This window comes from Diabrotica virgifera, chromosome 3, assembly GCF_917563875.1.
Source record: "Diabrotica virgifera virgifera chromosome 3, PGI_DIABVI_V3a".
NCBI lineage: Eukaryota > Metazoa > Arthropoda > Insecta > Coleoptera > Chrysomelidae > Diabrotica > Diabrotica virgifera.
Window position 1 is genome coordinate 18,906,308 of NC_065445.1, and position 20,554 is coordinate 18,926,861.

General features: G+C 31.6%; 2 protein-coding genes across 2 annotated transcripts in view; one reads left to right on the forward strand and one right to left on the reverse strand.

Moving 5' to 3' along the window:
- LOC114328487 (harmonin) overlaps nt 1-20,554 on the forward strand; it is a 286,928-nt gene that overhangs the window by 215,731 nt on the left and 50,643 nt on the right. The window lies entirely within an intron of this gene.
- Nucleotides 1-20,554, reverse strand: part of LOC114328521 (sulfotransferase 1E1) — a 48,170-nt gene that overhangs the window by 12,455 nt on the left and 15,161 nt on the right. The window contains exons 2-5 of the mRNA XM_028277390.2: nt 18,856-19,000; nt 7,204-7,326; nt 650-749; nt 171-360 (exon numbers count right to left, since the gene is read on the reverse strand). Coding sequence (XP_028133191.1) covers nt 171-360; nt 650-749; nt 7,204-7,326; nt 18,856-18,958 — 516 coding nt within the window. The 5' untranslated portion in view covers nt 18,959-19,000. The remainder of the gene's footprint in view (nt 1-170; nt 361-649; nt 750-7,203; nt 7,327-18,855; nt 19,001-20,554) is intronic.

A 20,554-nucleotide genomic window follows, 5' to 3' on the forward strand; every position in this document is an offset into this window, starting at 1 on the left:
CCAACCTCCGATAGGAGAGGGAACTTTAAGAAGAAGAAGACCACCACCATCTGTTTATATAAATTTCGTCCTTTTGGAATTATCAGAACAGCCCGTGGTGTGCACTGAATCTTGAGTTGGGACACTATTTCAAATCTAAACGTATTTAAAAGGATTATAACAGGACCTACCTTTGCACCAACATCAAAGATATGAGGAGAGAGCAGACTTATGGGAAGATGTGAACGTATGCATCTTTGATTTACCTCTCCATCTAACGTTTTGACGTGGTCCCTTAGTAATGAGGTTGTGTCAAACTTTAAAAGACCAACTCCATAAACTGCTTTCTGACCAATAAATATTTTGGACGCTAGATAGGCTCTGAAAATTAAAAACAATTTAAATACTTTATAGTAGAAGATCTTCACATATTCTTTTGTCAATAACCAATTAGAATCCAGAAAATATTTAGAAATAAGAGGAGCAACATTTGTATACAACATACTTACACAACAAAGTTTGTAAATAAATATGGCTATCTGTTGATTGTTAATTCCAAAATATCATTTGATAATTTAGAACTTAATAAAAGGCAATCAAAATTTGCTTCTTTATTTTCGTATTCGGTTATTCAAGAAAAAAATACAAAAGTTTTCTTAAAATTACTTACTCTAAGTTTGGAACTCTTTCATGCAGATCTTCACCAGCAGCTTTTTGAAAATTCAGATCATTAACCAATAAGTATGCCAGTTCTGACACTAAAGTTGTACCTTTAATTATAAATGAATCAATTAATACTACTAATAAAGTCTAAAACTATATGCTAAATATTTACATGTTACACGTTACAGTTACAATTTCTGCGGTTGCTATATACAGGGTGATTGATTAGTAGGGTAAAGCTCAATAGCTCCGCTATAGTAATAGATAGCAATAAAAGTTAACAACAAAAAATTTAGCCACCTTTAAGCTTCATATTACAAAATTAGTTAGAATGTTACAGGGTGTTCGATAACACAGTGGCAGACCTAACTTATGTTTTTTTTTTAATAGAACACCCTATATTTTATTTTATATTCAAAATCCTGTTAACTTCTCCATCACAAAAATATAAAGGTTTGTAATGTTATACAGGGTATTTACAAAGTTATAACCAATTTTGTATGAAAATCGTAACAAGTTCAACTCTTTGTGTAAATAAAAATAAGCACAATAACAGCAACGGTTTATTAATGCCATATTTTTTTACTTATTGTCAAAATTTGTAAAAATTATTGATATTGCTAATTTTCTTTATATCAAATACAGGGTGAGTCAAAACGCAAGTACATTATTTTCTCAGTAATGTTAAATGGAACACCCTATATTTTATATCATTATTGAAAAGTAACATTAACGTACTTTAATTTTTATATATTTCCTATGCCCAAATTTATTACTTCTCGAGATATTTTCATTTTTCAGAGCAAATTATTTTAGGTGTTTAAATTTATCTAAATTTTAAGGGACGGGGTCGAGTTCGCTCCCAATGGTAAGAATTTTACCTGAACTAAAAAAGGTAGAGTCCGAATTGGCTCCCATAGACAAAATTTATTTTACCTAAACATGTCGAAAATATCACCCAGCGTTGTCACTTCTTTCAAATTTTCTCTTTTTGTTAGAGTCAGGTACCTTCCTACAAATATCTATGGGAAAGGAGGAAGACCTAACCCTTCGGTCCTAACTTAACTTTCGGGTATTAGAGTGTAGAGCGCAAACCGGCCGATTTCAGGTAAGAGCGCAAAACGGTCGAGCGCATACCGGCCGACACCGATAATTTGTGTTAAAATTGCCACATATGCCAATGTTGAACTAAAACAAACTCTAAAAGTATTTGTCTAAAAGTATAATTTTCCTATAAAAAGTCTATATCACTTTGTAAATTTCCTAAGCAGTATACATATTACACGATTTGGCAACAATGTCTAATGTTTCCGCGATTATATGAGAGCCTACCCGCATTCATGCGGGAGCCAATTCGTACTCTTCTAAAATATACCTGAACGAAGCGGAGCGAACTCGACTTCACCCATTTTAAGTAAGCCATGACTGAATTGACAATAATTGAAGATTACCGATTATCAATCCGGTAATCAATGTAGCACTGTAGCAAATAAAGAAATAAGAATAATTTATTAGTAATACATTTTACAAACAAAAACACAACCACTACATGCAACATTTTTGAAACAATTAAAAACTATCTTTTTATGTAAATGCAACAAATAAACAAAGAAAATTAGTAATAAATTTTACAAAAAAACACACAAACACAAAATACAATATTTTGTGAAGACAATTAAACACTACTTTTGTATGTAAATGTAACAATGTAACAAATAAAGAACGAAACATAATTTATCAGTAATACATTTTGCAAAAAAAATGTTTGAAAAAATTAGAAGTTTCTTTTAATAAAATATTTGTAATATTTAATTACATAAGGTGTTCAAAATTATCTCCTAACACATTTATGTACGCCTAAAAACGATCATTGAATGAGCTACTTACTCTACGGAACATTTGTAAATTAACACATCGAAATACACTTTGTATTCTATTTTTCATCTCATCCCTTGTTGTTGGAGGTATTTTATAAACTTCATTAATAACGCAACCCCAAAAAATCAGTCCAGTTTATTAAATTCTGGTGATTTGGTTGGCCACGCTACTGGTCTATTGAAAAATGCAAATATCTCGAAAACTAATAAATTTAGACATAGGGAATGTTATCTAAAAATTAAAGAACGGTAATGGTACTTTTCAATAGTGATATAAAATAAAGGGTGTTCCATTTAAAATTACTGAGAAAATAATGTACTTGCGTTTTGACTCACCCTGTATTTGATATAAAGAAAATTGGCAATATCGACCATTATTGAAAATTTTGACAATACGTTAAAAAATATGGCATTAATAAACCATTGTTGTTTTGCTTATTTTTATTTATACAGGGAGTTGAACTTGTTACGATTTTCATATAAAATTGGTTATAACATTGTAAATACCCTGTATAACATAACAAACCTTTATATTTTTGTGATGGAGAAGTTAACAGGATTTCGAATTTAAAATAAAATCTAGGGTGTTCAATTTAAAAAAACATAAGTTTGATCTGCCACTGTGTTATCGAACACCTTGTAACATTCTAACTAATTTTGTAATGTGAAGCTCAAAGGTGGCTAAAATTTTTGTCATTAACTTTTATTGCTATTTATTACTATAGCGGAGCTATTGAGCTTTACCCTACTAATCAATCACCCTGTATGTGTTTTCTGCGGTTTTCCGGGTTTGACACCGCATTGAATAATTTTTCTTTTGAGGAACTGAGGAACACCATTGTTTTGACATTTCCGCAAGGTCACACTTGTCATTGTCAACTCATGATTTTTGTCAGTGCTTAAAGTAAACTTTACTGTGTACAAATTCAAATCAAGGGACATAAAGGCGTATCTGCATATTTTATAATTTCAACACCCATAAGTGGCAGTTTACAAAGGAGCCAACTACTCTGCGGTCCATAAACGAAATCAATTTAAATTTAATAATTATTGTTTCCTACCCTTTGCCCTAAAGGATTTTTGTTTCAAATAAATTTTCCAAAAAAGCTTTCTGTATCTTTGATGTATGTATGAAAGGAATAATCTATTTCGTAAGCATCTGATGAAGCCTTGGAAGCTATTTCATAGAAAGCATTTGTCGATAAAATAATTAATCGTTAAATAAAATTTACTTTTAAAACTATTATCAAGAAAACTTCAGGATAAACTATATAGGGGAGTGCATTTAGATTTTCACGTCGGAAAAAATCAAACAAGATTAAACTTTTTGTAATTTCATTAAGAAATGATTAATAAACAACATATCAAAAAGTTCTACTCGAGAAGTGGGTGCTTCATTTTTAATTAAACAAATGAACAGCGGCGAAGTTAGATGTTTTTTTAAATAACTCTGAAAATATAACTTTTAGACAAAAACAGACTTGACCATTGAAAAATTCAGAAAATTTTACAAAAAAAACCTTATATAAAGATTTTTCTAAAATTAAATCTCTAGCTTCTGTAATTTTTTATTTATAACGCTAAAGTCACCCTTCTCACACACATTGGCGCACTGTAAACTACCGTTGGAAGAAGTGCACGGTTGAGTTTTTTTAATGTAATTCTTTAACTAATGGATCAAAAGAAATTTTACAAATTGGACATGTAAGAAGATTAAATAAGCTATCTTATGGTTGTAATAAAAAGAAATAAAATGTATGGACATAAGTACGCTGTGGGCGGAAATTGAGCCTTACATGAATTTTGTTTAAAAATAATTTAAAAATGTGTAACTAATACAGTTTTACTTATAAAACTCTCAAATTTGCACAACTTACCTCTCAATTATCTTACTAAACGATGTTTTATTCAAAAAAATCTCAAAAATTTAATTCAAATAATACGTCGTCTCAAAAAATGTAATTTTTGAAAACTTCGTAGTTTTACAGAATTTCCACCATTTTAAGACGGTATTACTCCAGTTTGAATAAATCTAATACAATTTTTTTGATATTTTTTTAAAGCTTAGGATTTAATCTTTAAAAACACTGAATAATTTTAGTTTAAAAATGAAATAAACAATTTCTTTTTGAGAAAACTAAGAAAGATAACAAAAATGTAATACAAAAACCGAAAATTACCAGCTGAAAAAATGTATATACACAGTGATCAAAACTTTTTTCTGTAAAACTTACCTAAAATATATTTAATAATAAGCTTCAACAATAATAAATGTTCAACAAAAAAATTTTTTTTTAGCTCTTATACAGTATGTCTGCGTAACTTGGAACCTATTGATAAATTTTTTAATATCATTTTTACGAAAAAAAAAGTTATTCTTTATAAAATACTCTGCATCATATATAACATAAGATGCAACCATCAAATATCAAATTTTGTTAATTGTGTACGAGGTATATCAAAAAATATGAATTTCACTCAAGAGTAAAGTACCTTTATATTTCACAATATCGAAAATTTTTATAAAGAAAAGTTGTTTAGAATTAAAAACTATGTTCCAATATGTAATTATATCCTTCTAATTGAAAATTTGTTTTTTTTTTAAATATTGTTTCAAATTAATTATACCCAACATCATTAAATTTTCACTTATTATTTATGATAAGTGATTTATTATTAATTTTATGAAGAAAGTTATTCGTCATAAATAGCTGTGCATGGTCTAACACTTATTATGCAAATATAAAATATTATATTTTATCAATATTATACGAGGTATTTATGTCAAAAAATTATATTTCGCGCAATAAATATGTACCTTTATAGTTCACAATATTTCGATTAGAAGAGTGTAATTGCAAATTGACACATCGTTTTTAATTCTGAACAACTTTCCATAATAATAATTCTCAGTATTATGAAACATATAGGTATTTTACTACTAACTGAAATTTTTATTTATTGACATATCTTGTACAAAATTGATAACAAATGATATTTTATGATTGCATTTAAAGTCTTAGAATATGCAGAGCTTTTTACTAAGAATAACTTTTTTATTTATGATCCCATTGCAACAATTTTTTGAATATTGAAGAGATAGATTTTGAATAATTTGTTCTTTCTTTCTAATACATTTTAATTTTTAATATTATTGTGAAAATTATTTGTTTATCTTTTTTTTAAGAATGAAATTCCATATTTGTTTGATTGGATTCTACTTGTTTTTCATTTAAATATCCGCCATTTTGGATCCGCCATTTTGAAATTTAAATTTTTAATCTTTAATTCAGATTCAACAACCTGTTAAAAATAAAGACAATAAATGTTTTAGAAAAATGTTCTTTTTTATGTTCTTTTTAGAAAATCCGCATTTTGGATCCGCCATTTTATAGTTTATAATGTTAACATTTAAGTTAGGTTTATCAAAGCTCTCAAAAATAAATATATGTAGAAATAAATTTATTTTGTAAAGAAATTATAATTTTACAACTATTTTTTAAGTTATCCGCCATTTTGGATCTGCCATTTTATAATTTAAATTATCAAAATTTGATTCAGGTTCAGCAACCTCTCAAAAATATCCACATATATGTGAACAAACACGTTTTGTAAAAAAATTCGGATTTTACAACTGCTTTTTAAGGATTTTTAGGAAAAAATCCCCCATTTTGAATCCGCCATTTTGAATTTGCAAATTGTAATGTCAGATTCGGGTTCAGAATAATCAAAACTAAAATAAAAACATTTTTTATCAAAATAAAATGTTGAATTCACCCATATTCTTAACATTATTTGGACCGCGTTATGTAATAACGGATTAACCGCCAAAAGTCCAAAATCGAGATAATAGTGCCATCTTGCAGCTAGGGTGCAAATCTATGTATAAAAATATGTTTTTTGTAAAAAAATAAAAAAAAGCTGTTCTTAAATGCCTGTATTAAGCGACATTTTTTATTTTCTTAAAAAAAATCCCACACTAGGATTTGTAATATTGAACTAAACGCCAATAATGGTACATAATCCATTGTCATAAACAAAAATCCGCATCTTTGTAAGTGTAATAACGAATCAAGCGCCACGGATAGTCGGTTAATTCTTTATTACAAAACATAACATATTTACTAACGTTAAAGATATTGAATTAAAAGACATCCTTTGTAAGGTAACATCAGATTAAGCGCCAAATATGTCTCTTAATCCGGTATTCGGATCTTAACTCATGCATATCTTAAAAAATCATTAACGAATTAAGCGACATTTGATCGAATAACTTTTAAAATATAAATTATTTTTAAAAAATTTTAAACGCATGTAAAAGTCTATTTACATTTGCATTAATATATTAAATATGAAACATGTCAGTACTATATTTTAGAAATAGTACCAAAAACAAATTTAAAATCTTTAAACCGATTTATCTCAAAACTACATTTTGGCGCTTAATTCGCTATTACATAACGCGGTCCATTTATACAAATCAATTGTTATTGTTTAAACAATTAATAAACAATTAGCGGCGAAATTTGTGAGTAGAACTTTTTACTTTAACATATTTAGAAACTAACAAAAAAAGTTTTAGAAAAATATAACCTTGTTTGATTTTTTCCGAATAACATTGTATCTTTTCGTTCTAATTGCACTCCCCTAATATATTATTATGTAAGTAGTAATTGATACTAACCAGATCTCATTACTCCTAATATATAGACGTCATCGGATCTTGATTGGAAGTTGTAATATTCCAGTCCAATATACTTATAGCACGGATGGCAGTAATATTTCTTAGGACCCACTAGAATACCTCCTGTAACAAAAGTGAAGTTTATTTAATAATGTGGAAATAATTTTACTATAACTCAAATCTATTAATTTGTACAAAGATTTAAGATACCTGTTTTTCCGAGGCTACCCTTGGGCTTTTTTGCATTTGTCTTTTGACGTGAGATGAGGAGCAATCCCATCGTCACAACCCCGAACCTGGAGGACCAGAATTTTCTGTCTGGGTTTATTCCCATAGTCGAGCAGTTCCAGTTTTCAGGCGCCGGAGACTCGCGTTTCACCCCCTCTCATCTGTTACATAACGCACACCCACTGTGCGCCATGTACCCAGTGGTTACGCGACACATTTGTGTCTTTGAGGACGTGAGAGTAGGATTTTTTGGCAGAGCTGATTTGTATTCCTAGAACATCCTGACTTATTCGTCAGGAGACAGTGGGCATTGCTTAGAGTTTTAATACAATCTGGGTTTCGACAACCCATCTCGTCTCCAAGACTCTTTACCAACCTTAACCACCACAATGATAAAAAGCACGCTGCTGTACGGATCTGAAACTTGGCGTCTGAAAGAACATCAGGTAAGGAAAATAGAAGCCACAGAAATGGATGCACTAAGAAGAGCAGCTAGAAAAACGAAACTTGATAGGGTTCGAAACAACACAATTAAGGAAGAAATGGGTCTAAAAGAAACTGTGACCGACTGCATAGATAGAAAACAACTTATATGGTATGGGCATGTTCAAAGAATGCCAGAAGAAAGACTACCAAAGAAAGTAGCAAAATGGATACCATCGGAACACAGGAAACGAGGAAGATCAAAGAAATCGTGGATGGAAGGAGTTCGAAGGTCAATGAGCGAACGAGGATTGACACAGGACGATTGTAATGATAGGACGCGATGGCAATTGGGCATCGGACAACATCGCAGGACGTTCTAACCCGAATCTATATATATATATATATATATATATATATATATATATATATATATATATATATATATATATATATTGATGTGATCTTGATTATTGATATGAGATAATATTCTTATATGTCACTTAATTTAATCAATGTATTAATACTAATCCAATTAATTAACCAGATCACATATCAATATGTTTTCAATCTCAGGGCGAATTATAAATTAATTACTTACTTTCGTGGCTTCTAAATATTTCTTAATGGTTCCTAATCGGGATAGAAAAGAAAAGAGTAAAAAAAAATACACATATGGGTTACAATTATAATCAAAATATTTTTTATTTTATTTAAAAGGCAATCAATGCTTAATATTTGCTATTTCTTATTATTCTTAAACATAACATTTACAAATGGGAATCTTATTTCCTTTTGGTTTTCAATTGAAAGTTTTTATTAACATTTAACTATTAGGAATTATTAGGAACAACTCTATTTAAGTTTGATGAAGCTTTTCTGATAGTATTGATTATGTTATTCAATTTTTTATGTGGAATTTAATACGAAAAACCCATACATTCATGTCCAAACAAATGAGACTGACCTTTTCCTGGTGAACTGAAAATGCCCTCACACAAGACCCGTTTCCTGCTATCCTTGGCTGCGATCAAACCTCGTCCTGGCTTCCAGTAATGTTCTCCTTTGAAAAACTAGCTCGAATAGCTCTCGTTCCTGCGTCTGTCGTGATGCTGTGTTCTACCTTTCTCGAAACTGCTATCAGCTACCGGAACACTCTTGGCTCAAAGAGGTTCTTTTACTCTCGACCTGGCCTACTTCTCGTTCCACGATAGATACTCCACACTCACGGAACTACACCGGCTTTCTCACTCTCCGTACACTACCGTCTACTACTCGACTTCACTTCTCGACAGCTCAAAACATTCTGCTCTCACTTTGTCATCCATTCCTCTACTTTCTAAATATCCCTTCCAGATTCACAAATCAATCTTCCACCACCAACTCTCATTCGTAATATTCCTCAAAACCAATTTTTAATCTTTCTAAATATGCTTAATGGATTTCAAAAGAAAATATTTAATTCCCATTCTAAAATACTTTCTAACTATTTACAAATTTTAATGACCTATTCTCTCTTTCAAATGAGTCTTATTTAGCATAGGCTAATGATCGAAACCTTCCGCGAAAAACGATAATGAACTATCATCTATTTCACTGAGTTTTATTTAGCATAGGCTAATGATCGACCTTCCGAGAAGAACGATAATGGTACGCGTCATTCACTTTGTTTATCTAAGCACATTGTTCCGAGTTTCGTACGCTTATTCTAATCACTTCTTAAAATTACATATAACAATTTGTTGTATACAGGTTGTTTTAAATTTATATGCCCGTGGTTGAGAAAATTGAAAATATTTTATATTAAATTGAATTTTGTTTATAATTATCAAAATTTAATTTTCATATCAAATAGAAATATAACAAATCCCCGCCTTGTATTCGATAAAATTTATCTGCATTTTTAAATAAATTTTCTCGAGGCACAACCAACTCCCTGTATATTTCCTTACTTTAATCTACGTCTTATATCCTAACTTACTATCTACTTCATGTAATTCTGTCTTTTATTCGTGATATTTGTATACATCGTGAATATTATAAATTCCTCGGATCTTTTCCGAGTTCCTGTGCCTCAACTCATAACTATTTATCCCATTTTCATTATTCACGATGTACGGGCCTTCAAAAACAGGCATCAACTTTGCGCAAATGCCCCCAGGAAGATTTGATACTCGTAATGCCCTCACGAGTACTTTTTCACCCTTTTGGAAAGTCACTGGTCTTCTTTTTCTATTTTGTTCCTGTCTTTGGATATATTTTTCGTTGCTTCGCCGTAATCTTCTCTGTACGGTTTCAATCACCTGTTGATATTCTTTTGGCTCTTGGTCTTCCCATGGCCTTATCGGCAATACACCCTTCATGATGTATTCTGGGGTCTCTTTTGTTACTGTGCTCGGAATTGTATTTAGATACCTTTCTATTTCCGCCATTTTCCTGTCCCAGTGGCGATGTTGACCATCTGTTGCAATGCGAAGAAATTTCGTCACTTCCTGTATGAATCGTTCCGAAGGATTACTCTGTGGATGCCTGATGCTGACAAAATTTGTCTCTATTCCTCGTTCTCGAAGTTGTCCCTTGAAACGATCATTTCGGAAATACGTTGCATTGTCCAGTAGAATCTTTTTTGGTGTTCCTACTATGGCTATAAAATTGTCGATTTTTCTTAATATTTCCTCCCCCTTTGTGGTGCGGCAACTATATAATTTTACGTATTTTGAAAACACATCCACCATTACCAGAATATGTTTGTTCCTTTTAGTGGTCATAATTAGATCGCTTAACATATCTATTGCTACAATGTCTAGTTTGTTTCGGGCTTCAATATTTTTGGCAACATTTTCGTTTTTGAAATTCCGACTCTTATATTTTTGACATACATCGCACTTCTGGGTAATTTCCTTTGCAATGCGGTAATCCTGTCGGCTGATGTAATTTTCCCTAAAAACGAGCCAAACTTTTCTGCTACCGATATGCCCATTGTCCTCATGTAATTTCTTTATTATCTTTTCGGCCAATGTCTGTGTCACTAAATATAGTTCCTTTCCGTCTATTCTCTTAAAATATATGTCATTTTCTACTTCCGCTCTTCTTTTCTCTCTTTCCTCTAGGTCTTCTTGGTTTGTCCTTATCTCATTTAACGAATATATCCCTTCTTCTTGTATTAATCTATTTAGTCCCACCTGTAGAGTAATTGTTTCCTTTTTTCCCGTGTCCTCATCCCGTGTTAGAGCGTCGGCTATTATTTTGTCTTTTCCTTTTATATATCGGAACTCAAAATCATACTCCTGTAATAATAGAATGCCTCTATGTATTCTATTATTTACTAATCTATTCTTCATGATATGTACTAAAGCTGCATGGTCTGTTTCGATTGTGAATTTTGCTCCCAATAAGTAAAACCTCAATTTGTTTACGCAATATAGTACACTGGCAAACTCCAATTCTGTAACACTATATTTTCTCTCATGTGTTTTAGTCACTCGCGACATAAAACATATCGGCACTTCTTGGTCGTTTTGTATTTGAGACAGAACTCCTGCAAATTTTTGTATGGACGCATCAGTTCGGAGTATAAAAGGTAAATTGTAAATGGGGTGGTATATTTTCGTTCCTTTTGCGAATTCTCGTTTTAATATTTCGAAAGCTTCCTCCTGTTCTTCTTTCCAATTCCATTTTATTCCTTTTTTAAGCAACTTTATCAGAGGGATTTCCTTTTGGCTCAAATCGGGAATCAGTTTTTTAAAATAATTAATCGTGCCAAGAAAACCTCTCAATGTTTTCAAATTCGTTGGTCTTGGGTATTCATCTATGAGCTTGACTCTGTCTTCGGATAATCTTACTGTTTTGGTGTCCAATTGAAAACCCAAATAAATGACTTCTTTTTGAAAAAATTGACATTTTTCAATGTTTAATTTCAATCCCGCTGTGTCCAATTCTTCCAGAATTATTTCTATGTGTTTCAGATGACTCTGAGTATCTTGTGAAAAAATTAATAAATCATCGATATAATGTACTATGAAATCTTCGTGGCGATTCAAAATGGTATGTAGAGCTCGGACGAGTGCAGCACAAGCACTCTGCAATCCAAACGGCACTACCTTAAACCGGTAGACAATACCATCAATAGAAAAAGCGGTGTAGTTTCTACACTTTTCAGCTAACGGTATCAACCAAAAACTGTGTTTTAAGTCAATTTTCGAAAATATGTGTGACCCGGTGATTCTTCCAAAAATGGCCTCGATGTTTAGAGGTGATTCATATTGTGATACAGTGTGCTGGTTGATATTCCTGGCATCTAAACATAATCTCAATTCTCCACTGCTTTTCTTTACTATCACAATCGGGTTAACATACGGTGAATCACATCTTTCGATGATTTGATCTTCCAACATTTTATTTATTTCTTCTTTCACCTCTTGTCGATACTTGTATGGAATCGGGTAAGTCTTTGATCGAAAATTTCCCAAGTTTTTCACCTCAAATGAATGTTCGTACTTTTTAGCCACTCTGTTTTCCTCATTGATCAAATTTTCGTAGTTTCTTAACATCAACCGCAATTCTTTTTCTTTCCCTTCTCCACATATCAATTTTCTGTCTTTTTTCTCAGATTCTTCACACATGTTTACCGTGCATTCTGCATCCTCGTTTGCATATACCTCCTCTTCAAATACCACTGTTTCAATCATATTCTTTTCACTTTCATTTTTTAGCTTTATTTCTTCTTCTCCTGAGCCCGTCTCTTCTTTTGAGGAATCCCAGGTTTCCTTTGTTTCTGATACTCTCAAATTTTCTTCTTCTGGGCTCAACTCTTCTTTTGAGGAGCCACAGGTTTCATTTTCTTTTATCTTTTTCTGACCTTTTCTCCTTTTTCTTCTTTGTCCTTGCTTCGCTGCCAAATTCATTTCCACTGTTTGTTCTTTACCTGATTCGTCCGTATTTTGTTTCTCATGTTCCTTGTCCTGTTCTTTTTCTTTTTCTTCTGTTAGTTTCATCGTATTATTTTTAAAATCTATCACTACATGTTTTTCTGCCAATTCGTCCACTCCTACTATCATGTCATGTGACATGTTTGGCATTATTACACATTGTAGTGCATACATATTCTTGCCCAGTCGTACCATTACTCGTATGCCTTCATTTATAGTTGCCAATGTCCGTTTGTTTGCGCCCACTAAATTTACCCTAGGTATTTTATAAATTAAATTTGTTAAGTTAACTTCTTCTATTAGTTTTCTGTTGACCAATGTTATTTCAGATCCAGTGTCTATCATAATTTTAATTGGTTTCTCGTTGATAAATCCATCCACAAATTTTAAATTAACTCCATTTTTCTTTTCGTTGTTTCCTGCCAATTTAATAAACTCCTTGGGGTGACAAAAGATTCCTGTTTGATTTTTGGTTTTTAGTGAGCGCCGTCGTGAAAAGACGCCGGTTGCTCATCGTTGTTTATATTTTCGTCATAATGTCTCTCTCCGTCATATTCATCTGTCTGGGTATTATTTACTTCTCTTCTATTTTCTCTTGGTCTGTCGGATCTGTTTCGGTTTTCTCGATATCCCTGTTCATTTTGTCTACCATTATTTCTGTTTTCTTGATTTGAGCGTGTGGTGTTTCTATTCTGGTATTCTCGATTTCTGTCCTCATTCCATTGCCTATTTCTTTGTTCATAATTTCCTCTTCCGTTGTCTCTATTTTCGTTTTCCCTTCTGGGATTAAAATCTCGTCTTGTATAGTCCCTCCTATTTTGATTTCTATCTCTGTAATCTTGTGTTTCTCGGGGCCTGTAATCTTCTCGCGACCTTCTTGATTTTCTTTCTCTTAGACGTGATTCTCTTATTTGTAGGAATTGGCATAAACTATCTATGTCTTTGTAATTTTGCAATGTGATATGGTCTTCCAGCGTCTCCTCGAAATGTCTTGCAATCAGTTCGACTAATTGTTCCGATGAGTAATTATATTGTAAATGTTTTGCATTATTGTAAATTTGCAAAGCATATGTCCTTTCTGATACACCCATCCTATCATTGTATTTCCCATTTTGCAATTCCTTGTTAATTTCCAATTGTTGGACTTTTCCCCAGAAATAATTCAAAAATTTTTGTTCAAATTGTTGCCAATTGCCGAATTCTTCTTCTTTACTATCGAACCATAGGCTTGCTTCATATTTGAGATGGTTTCTGATAGTTTCTTTTGCTGTTTCGAAATTTCCGATGTGTTGTATTTTCTTTTTCAGGCTATTTATGAACGGCACTGGGTGTAATCTTCTTACATCCCCGCCAAACCTTATCTTCACGTCATCTGTGCTATGTATAACCATTTCTCTTCTTTCTCCTACATTTTGTTGCGTCCGGTTTTCGGTGACTTGTTTTTCTATTTCTGTGATTCTTTTTTCCACTTCTTCTCTGTCTACTTGAATAGCATTTTCCAACTTATTTTCCAAATTTTCTATTTCCTTTTTCTGGCAATTCGTTATTTCCTTTATTTTGCTTTTGATTTCTTTAATCTGTGTCTCTTGTTGTCCCATATCGTTCTTGATCATTGTCAAACATCCTTTTACTTCCTTTTCATACTTTCCTATGCGTTCCTCCATTTTCTTGTTGTTCTCTTCTATTGCTTGTTTCATTTTTTGTTGTGTTTCATCCATTTTTTGATCCAATTTTTGTTGTGTTTCATCCATTTTTTGATCCACTTTTTGTTGTGTTTCATCCATTTTTTGTTGTGTTTCATCCATTTTTTGATCCAATTTTTGTTGTGTTTCATCCATTTTCTGTTTTGTTTCCTCCTGATTTTTATCCATTGTCCTTTTTGCTTCATCCATTGCTTGTTTTGTTTCTCTTTGATTGTCATCCAGCTTTTGTGACTGGAGTTGCATCAGTTGTAATAGTTTATCTATTCCTGATAATTCTTGCTGTTCTGATGCCATGATTGTCGTGTCTAAAATATCTTCTTGGTCTGAATGTTCTTTTTGTTTTTTGTTTTCCTTGCTTTGGCTTCTTGTCACAGACATTTGTTTTCAAGAAGTATTATCCCCGCCAAATATGAAATTTTACTAGTATGTTACCAAGACGACTTTTTTTTTACCCAAATATTATAAATTGTCAATAAATATATCAAATGTAAATATCGTAAAAATAAAATATTAAATCAGTTATGTAAAATTTGTACCTAAAGAGATCTAAAATTTTATGTTATCAAATGTAAGTGTCTCACTTTTTACCACAGGCATATAAATTTTCAAATACCGGCTTTACTCTTTCTATCCTTCAAATTTGCCACTAGAAATACTTTACAATGCCCCACGTTGGGCGCCAGTTGATGTGATCTTGATTATTGATATGAGATAATATTCTTATATGTCACTTAATTTAATCAATGTATTAATACTAATCCAATTAATTAACCAGATCACATATCAATATGTTTTCAATCTCAGGGCGAATTATAAATTAATTACTTACTTTCGTGGCTTCTAAATATTTCTTAATGGTTCCTAATCGGGATAGAAAAGAAAAGAGTAAAAAAAAATACACATATGGGTTACAATTATAATCAAAATATTTTTTATTTTATTTAAAAGGCAATCAATGCTTAATATTTGCTATTTCTTATTATTCTTAAACATAACATTTACAAATGGGAATCTTATTTCCTTTTGGTTTTCAATTGAAAGTTTTTATTAACATTTAACTATTAGGAATTATTAGGAACAACTCTATTTAAGTTTGATGAAGCTTTTCTGATAGTATTGATTATGTTATTCAATTTTTTATGTGGAATTTAATACGAAAAACCCATACATTCATGTCCAAACAAATGAGACTGACCTTTTCCTGGTGAACTGAAAATGTCCTCACACAAGACCCGTTTCCTGCTATCCTTGGCTGCGATCAAACCTCGTCCTGGCTTCCAGTAATGTTCTCCTTTGAAAAACTAGCTCGAATAGCTCTCGTTCCTGCGTCTGTCGTGATGCTGTGTTCTACCTTTCTCGAAACTGCTATCAGCTACCGGAACACTCTTGGCTCAAAGAGGTTCTTTTACTCTCGACCTGGCCTACTTCTCGTTCCACGATAGATACTCCACACTCACGGAACTACACCGGCTTTCTCACTCTCCGTACACTACCGTCTACTACTCGACTTCACTTCTCGACAGCTCAAAACATTCTGCTCTCACTTTGTCATCCATTCCCCTACTTTCTAAATATCCCTTCCAGATTCACAAATCAATCTTCCACCACCAACTCTCATTCGTAATATTCCTCAAAACCAATTTTTAATCTTTCTAAATATGCTTAATGGATTTCAAAAGAAAATATTTAATTCCCATTCTAAAATACTTTCTAACTATTTACAAATTTTAATGACCTATTCTCTCTTTCAAATGAGTCTTATTTAGCATAGGCTAATGATCGAAACCTTCCGCGAAAAACGATAATGAACTATCATCTATTTCACTGAGTTTTATTTAGCATAGGCTAATGATCGACCTTCCGAGAAGAACGATAATGGTACGCGTCATTCACTTTGTTTATCTAAGCACATTGTTCCGAGTTTCGTACGCTTATTCTAATCACTTCTTAAAATTACATATAACAATTTGTTGTATACAGGTTGTTTTAAATTTATATGCCCGTGGTTGAGAAAATTGAAAATATTTTATATTAAATTATAATTATCAAAATTTAATTTTCATATCAAATAGAAATATAACAATATATATATATATATATACTTAAGTTACCACACATCTACTCTTCAATGTATTCTATAATTGCCTCTTAATAGTACTACATAAACATCTTCTTCTTCTTCTGGAGCCTACCGGGACGCCGCATTCCTTCAATCCTACCTTGGATGATCAGTTGCGCAACGCGGTACTTTTCGTTTCTCATTATGTGTCCCAGTAACTTTTCTAACTTTAATGATTTTTAGCAGTTCCCTATCTGTACCTATTCTCCTCAGAACATTTTCGTTGGTGGTGGGTATTCTCTCTCCCCCAACTATTTCAGAAGCTAATTAAGACTAATAACAACACATGGCTCTATTAAAAGTTGATGGATTCGACCGTTACTTGATGGAAGTTCATTTTATCTAACAATAAAACACTGAAACGTTTGTTTTCTATGCTTCCACAAAATTTATTACAACTATGTGACTACAGCTGTTTCGGCAGAGTGCCTTTCTCAAGTGATTTAGTTTACTATGTGTTTGCCTTTTTAAAGTCTTTAACTGAAGAGGTTGAGGAGTGGGGAGCTGTTTGTCTCGAGTTGGTCATTCAGAATTATATCTTTATTTTTCAATTTATTAATTTCCAAAGATTCTAATAAAGATAGCTTAAGGCCTTTATTTTGAATATGCAGAATTTGAAACCGTTCATTAAAAGAATGATTATGATCTAGAATTGTTTTTAATTGTGTAACGAACAACAACTTAAGCAAATATATTAAGAACAGGGAGAAACAATAAGAGCCGAGGAAGAAAACAACTACAGAGTGGTGTTTACAAACTAACTTGTGGTGACTGTCCGAAAACTTACATCGGTCAAAATAGCAGAACCTTTGACAAACGGATAGGAGAACACAAAATGGCTTTCAACAATAGAAAAACAGACACGTCTATATACGCACTTTACCTTCTAGATCATAATCATTTTTTTAATGAACAGTTTCAAATTCTGCATATTCAAAATAAAGGCCTTAAGCTATCTTTATTAGAATCTATGGAAATTAATAAATTGAAAAATAAAGATATAATTCTGAATGACCAACTCGAGACAAACAGCTCCCCACTCCTCAACCTCTTCAGTTAAAGACTTTAAAAAGGCAAACACATAGTAAACTAAATCACTTGAGAAAGGCACTCTGCCGAAACAGCTGTAGTCACATAGTTGTAATAAATTTTGTGGAAGCATAGAAAACGAACGTTTTCAGTGTTTTATGGTTAGATCTATTAAAAGTGATAAAAAATATGCATTAGATGGAACTTGTATAAGAAGCTGGAGGACTTGGAGTTCCCAGACGGCATTTGTGGCCTAACCGAACATAGTAACCATATCGACATAACCAGGATCGACAAGCTTGCAAGATTCTCCAATGTAATGGGCCTTAAGATAAATACAGAAAACACAAAATTCTTAAAAAATAGCAGCCAAGATACTAAAATTAAATAAATGGAAGACAGGAAGGAATGAGATAACTTTTCATATCTGGTATCAATCATGGAAAACAGGCGGTAGAGTAGATCAGACGTAGAAAAAAAGGATAAACATGTACATAACTTCTTAAACAAAATCTGAAATATACGGGATATATCAGAATTAACTAAAATCAAAATGAGTACAATATATGACTCAACTATCAAAACAAAGGAAGAAACAACTATCAAAACATTACACACCTTTATAATTCGTTAAGAAAAAGCCTAAAATATACTGGCCTGATAAAATAAACTTAGATATGGAGAAGATCAAAATACGAAAAAATTATATTCACGATAAAAGAAGAAAATGAAAATGGATTGGATATACACTAAGGATAGAACAAAATAATATAACCAGACAGGCAATCAAATACTAACCAGACGGAAGAAGAAGAAGAAGAGGAACAGAGGTTAGTAGCTGGAGAAGAACTGTAACAAGAGATCAAGAAAGAGTTGGCTTGTGATAGAGATAGATCAAACAGGGAGCGAGAAATAGAAAGAAATGGAAAAGACTTGTAGAGGAAATTCCGAAGGAGTAATACAGAAGAGGATACAGCCAATCAGCCGTCTTTCACTTTTGGCTAAGAAACGCAAGATCGGCCAATACGGAGCGGAAGACAGGAGAGAGAGAAAGAAAGAGTAAAAGAGGGAGAGAAAGAGAGGAAAAGAAAGAGATGAAAGAGAGTTTTTCCTTATCTGATTCATAATAATGAGTCATGCATATAGCATTAAGTCCTGTTCAAATTGGTTGCAAAAAGTATAAATTATGCTTATATTAACAACAGCATTATATAATACTTACGGAATTGTTTAAGATTAGGAACTTTAAATTTTTCATATGCGTCTTTGTCAACATTTTCAATCTCTAATGGCAGTTCTTTAAATAGTGTCCTTTTGTTGTTCATTTTTTTAATGCAGTTTTATTTTGCTGATGTAGCACTTTCTATCTGTAACAATAAACACAGTTTTTTGTTAAAATCGTGACTTTATTGTTGTGTGTAGCTAATGAGTCTAACCCTTTATTCTTATCAACATTTATGCAGATATACGTATTAGACCTGGATTCCGCGTACCAAAAAAAAGTTGATTAATAGCAAGCTGAAAATTTGTTAATAGCTTAACGGTGTCTAGTCGGACAAACTTTGATGTATGGGAACACTGGAACAGGGGAAGATTTAATTGTGGAACAGGTTAAAAATTTGGAACGTCAGACTACGAAAACGTTCCATGTGTTTTGTCGGACAGAACTTGCAATAGGGAACTTGCATAAATTTTTAAATTCGAAAAAAATGTTATAAATCACAACACAACATAATTTAAAACATGTATCAAAGATAAAAAAGTTTTGTTTGTCTTTCGTTTGGCCCCTAAAGACGATTAAAAATTCAAATTAAAACAGATGGTCCAAAACGCATCGTGACGTCACTTGGTTTTACATTTACATTTTTCCAATAAAGTAAACAGAATTTTAAATTAGACGTTATAAACGTCAGTAGAAAATACATTTATGTGACGTTACAAGTGTTTTTGATCGTTTGAACTATTCATAGAAAAATTCGTACTTTTACAAAATGGTTTTATTTTCATTAGTAAACCTTCGTTCCTTTCCTTCAAAAACAGTATAAAACTACAATTTTAACAAACTGGTATATTATTATTACAATGACATACGATAAATGTCATTAGAATATAAATATTTTTGACTTATTCCACGACGACGAGCTTGCCAAATACCCAAGTAGGTGGAGGCCAATAAACTAAAGAAGGAGAAGAAGAATATACCTAAATATAAGGTTGTGTCTAGGTATACGTTACCGTGTACGCAAATAAAAAAAGTTAGAGTGTCAGTGATTTCTTATTTTTTATTTGTTTAGTGTTTGTTTTTAAATTAACTACGGAGTGTGGACAATTATTTAGTTCTTTTAATGAGTTTAAGAACATTTTAAAACAGTACGAAAAAGATAAGAGACTATAAATTAATATATATATTTTTTAGTTATAAATGAAATAGTATGTATTACCGTAAAAGATTAAAATTAAAAGAAGACCTAAAGCTTCAACAATAATAATTAACTTGTTCTGAAGCTATTATCCTTGTGGCATTTTTGTAATCAACTATTCTAAATGGGAACTAAGCCACAATTTAACCAAAAATGATTTTATTAACGTTTCGACGTCGTTGTCAAAATACAAAATATTATTAAATTAAACAAAAATGGTGTTGCTTAGTAAAAACTTTTTCTAATAATTTATTTAATCTGACTAATTTTTGTATTTTGACAATGACATCCGATTTGGACGTCGAAACGTTAATAAAATCATTTTTTTAGTTAAATTGTGGCTTATTTCCCATTTAGAATAGTTGATTATAATAACTAACTTACGTATAAAAATTATTTTAACAATATTTTGTACGTGTTATGTCAACTAAATACATATATTTATTTTGCTAACCTAAATATATACTTTAATAAGTATATACATTGATTTATTACAATTAA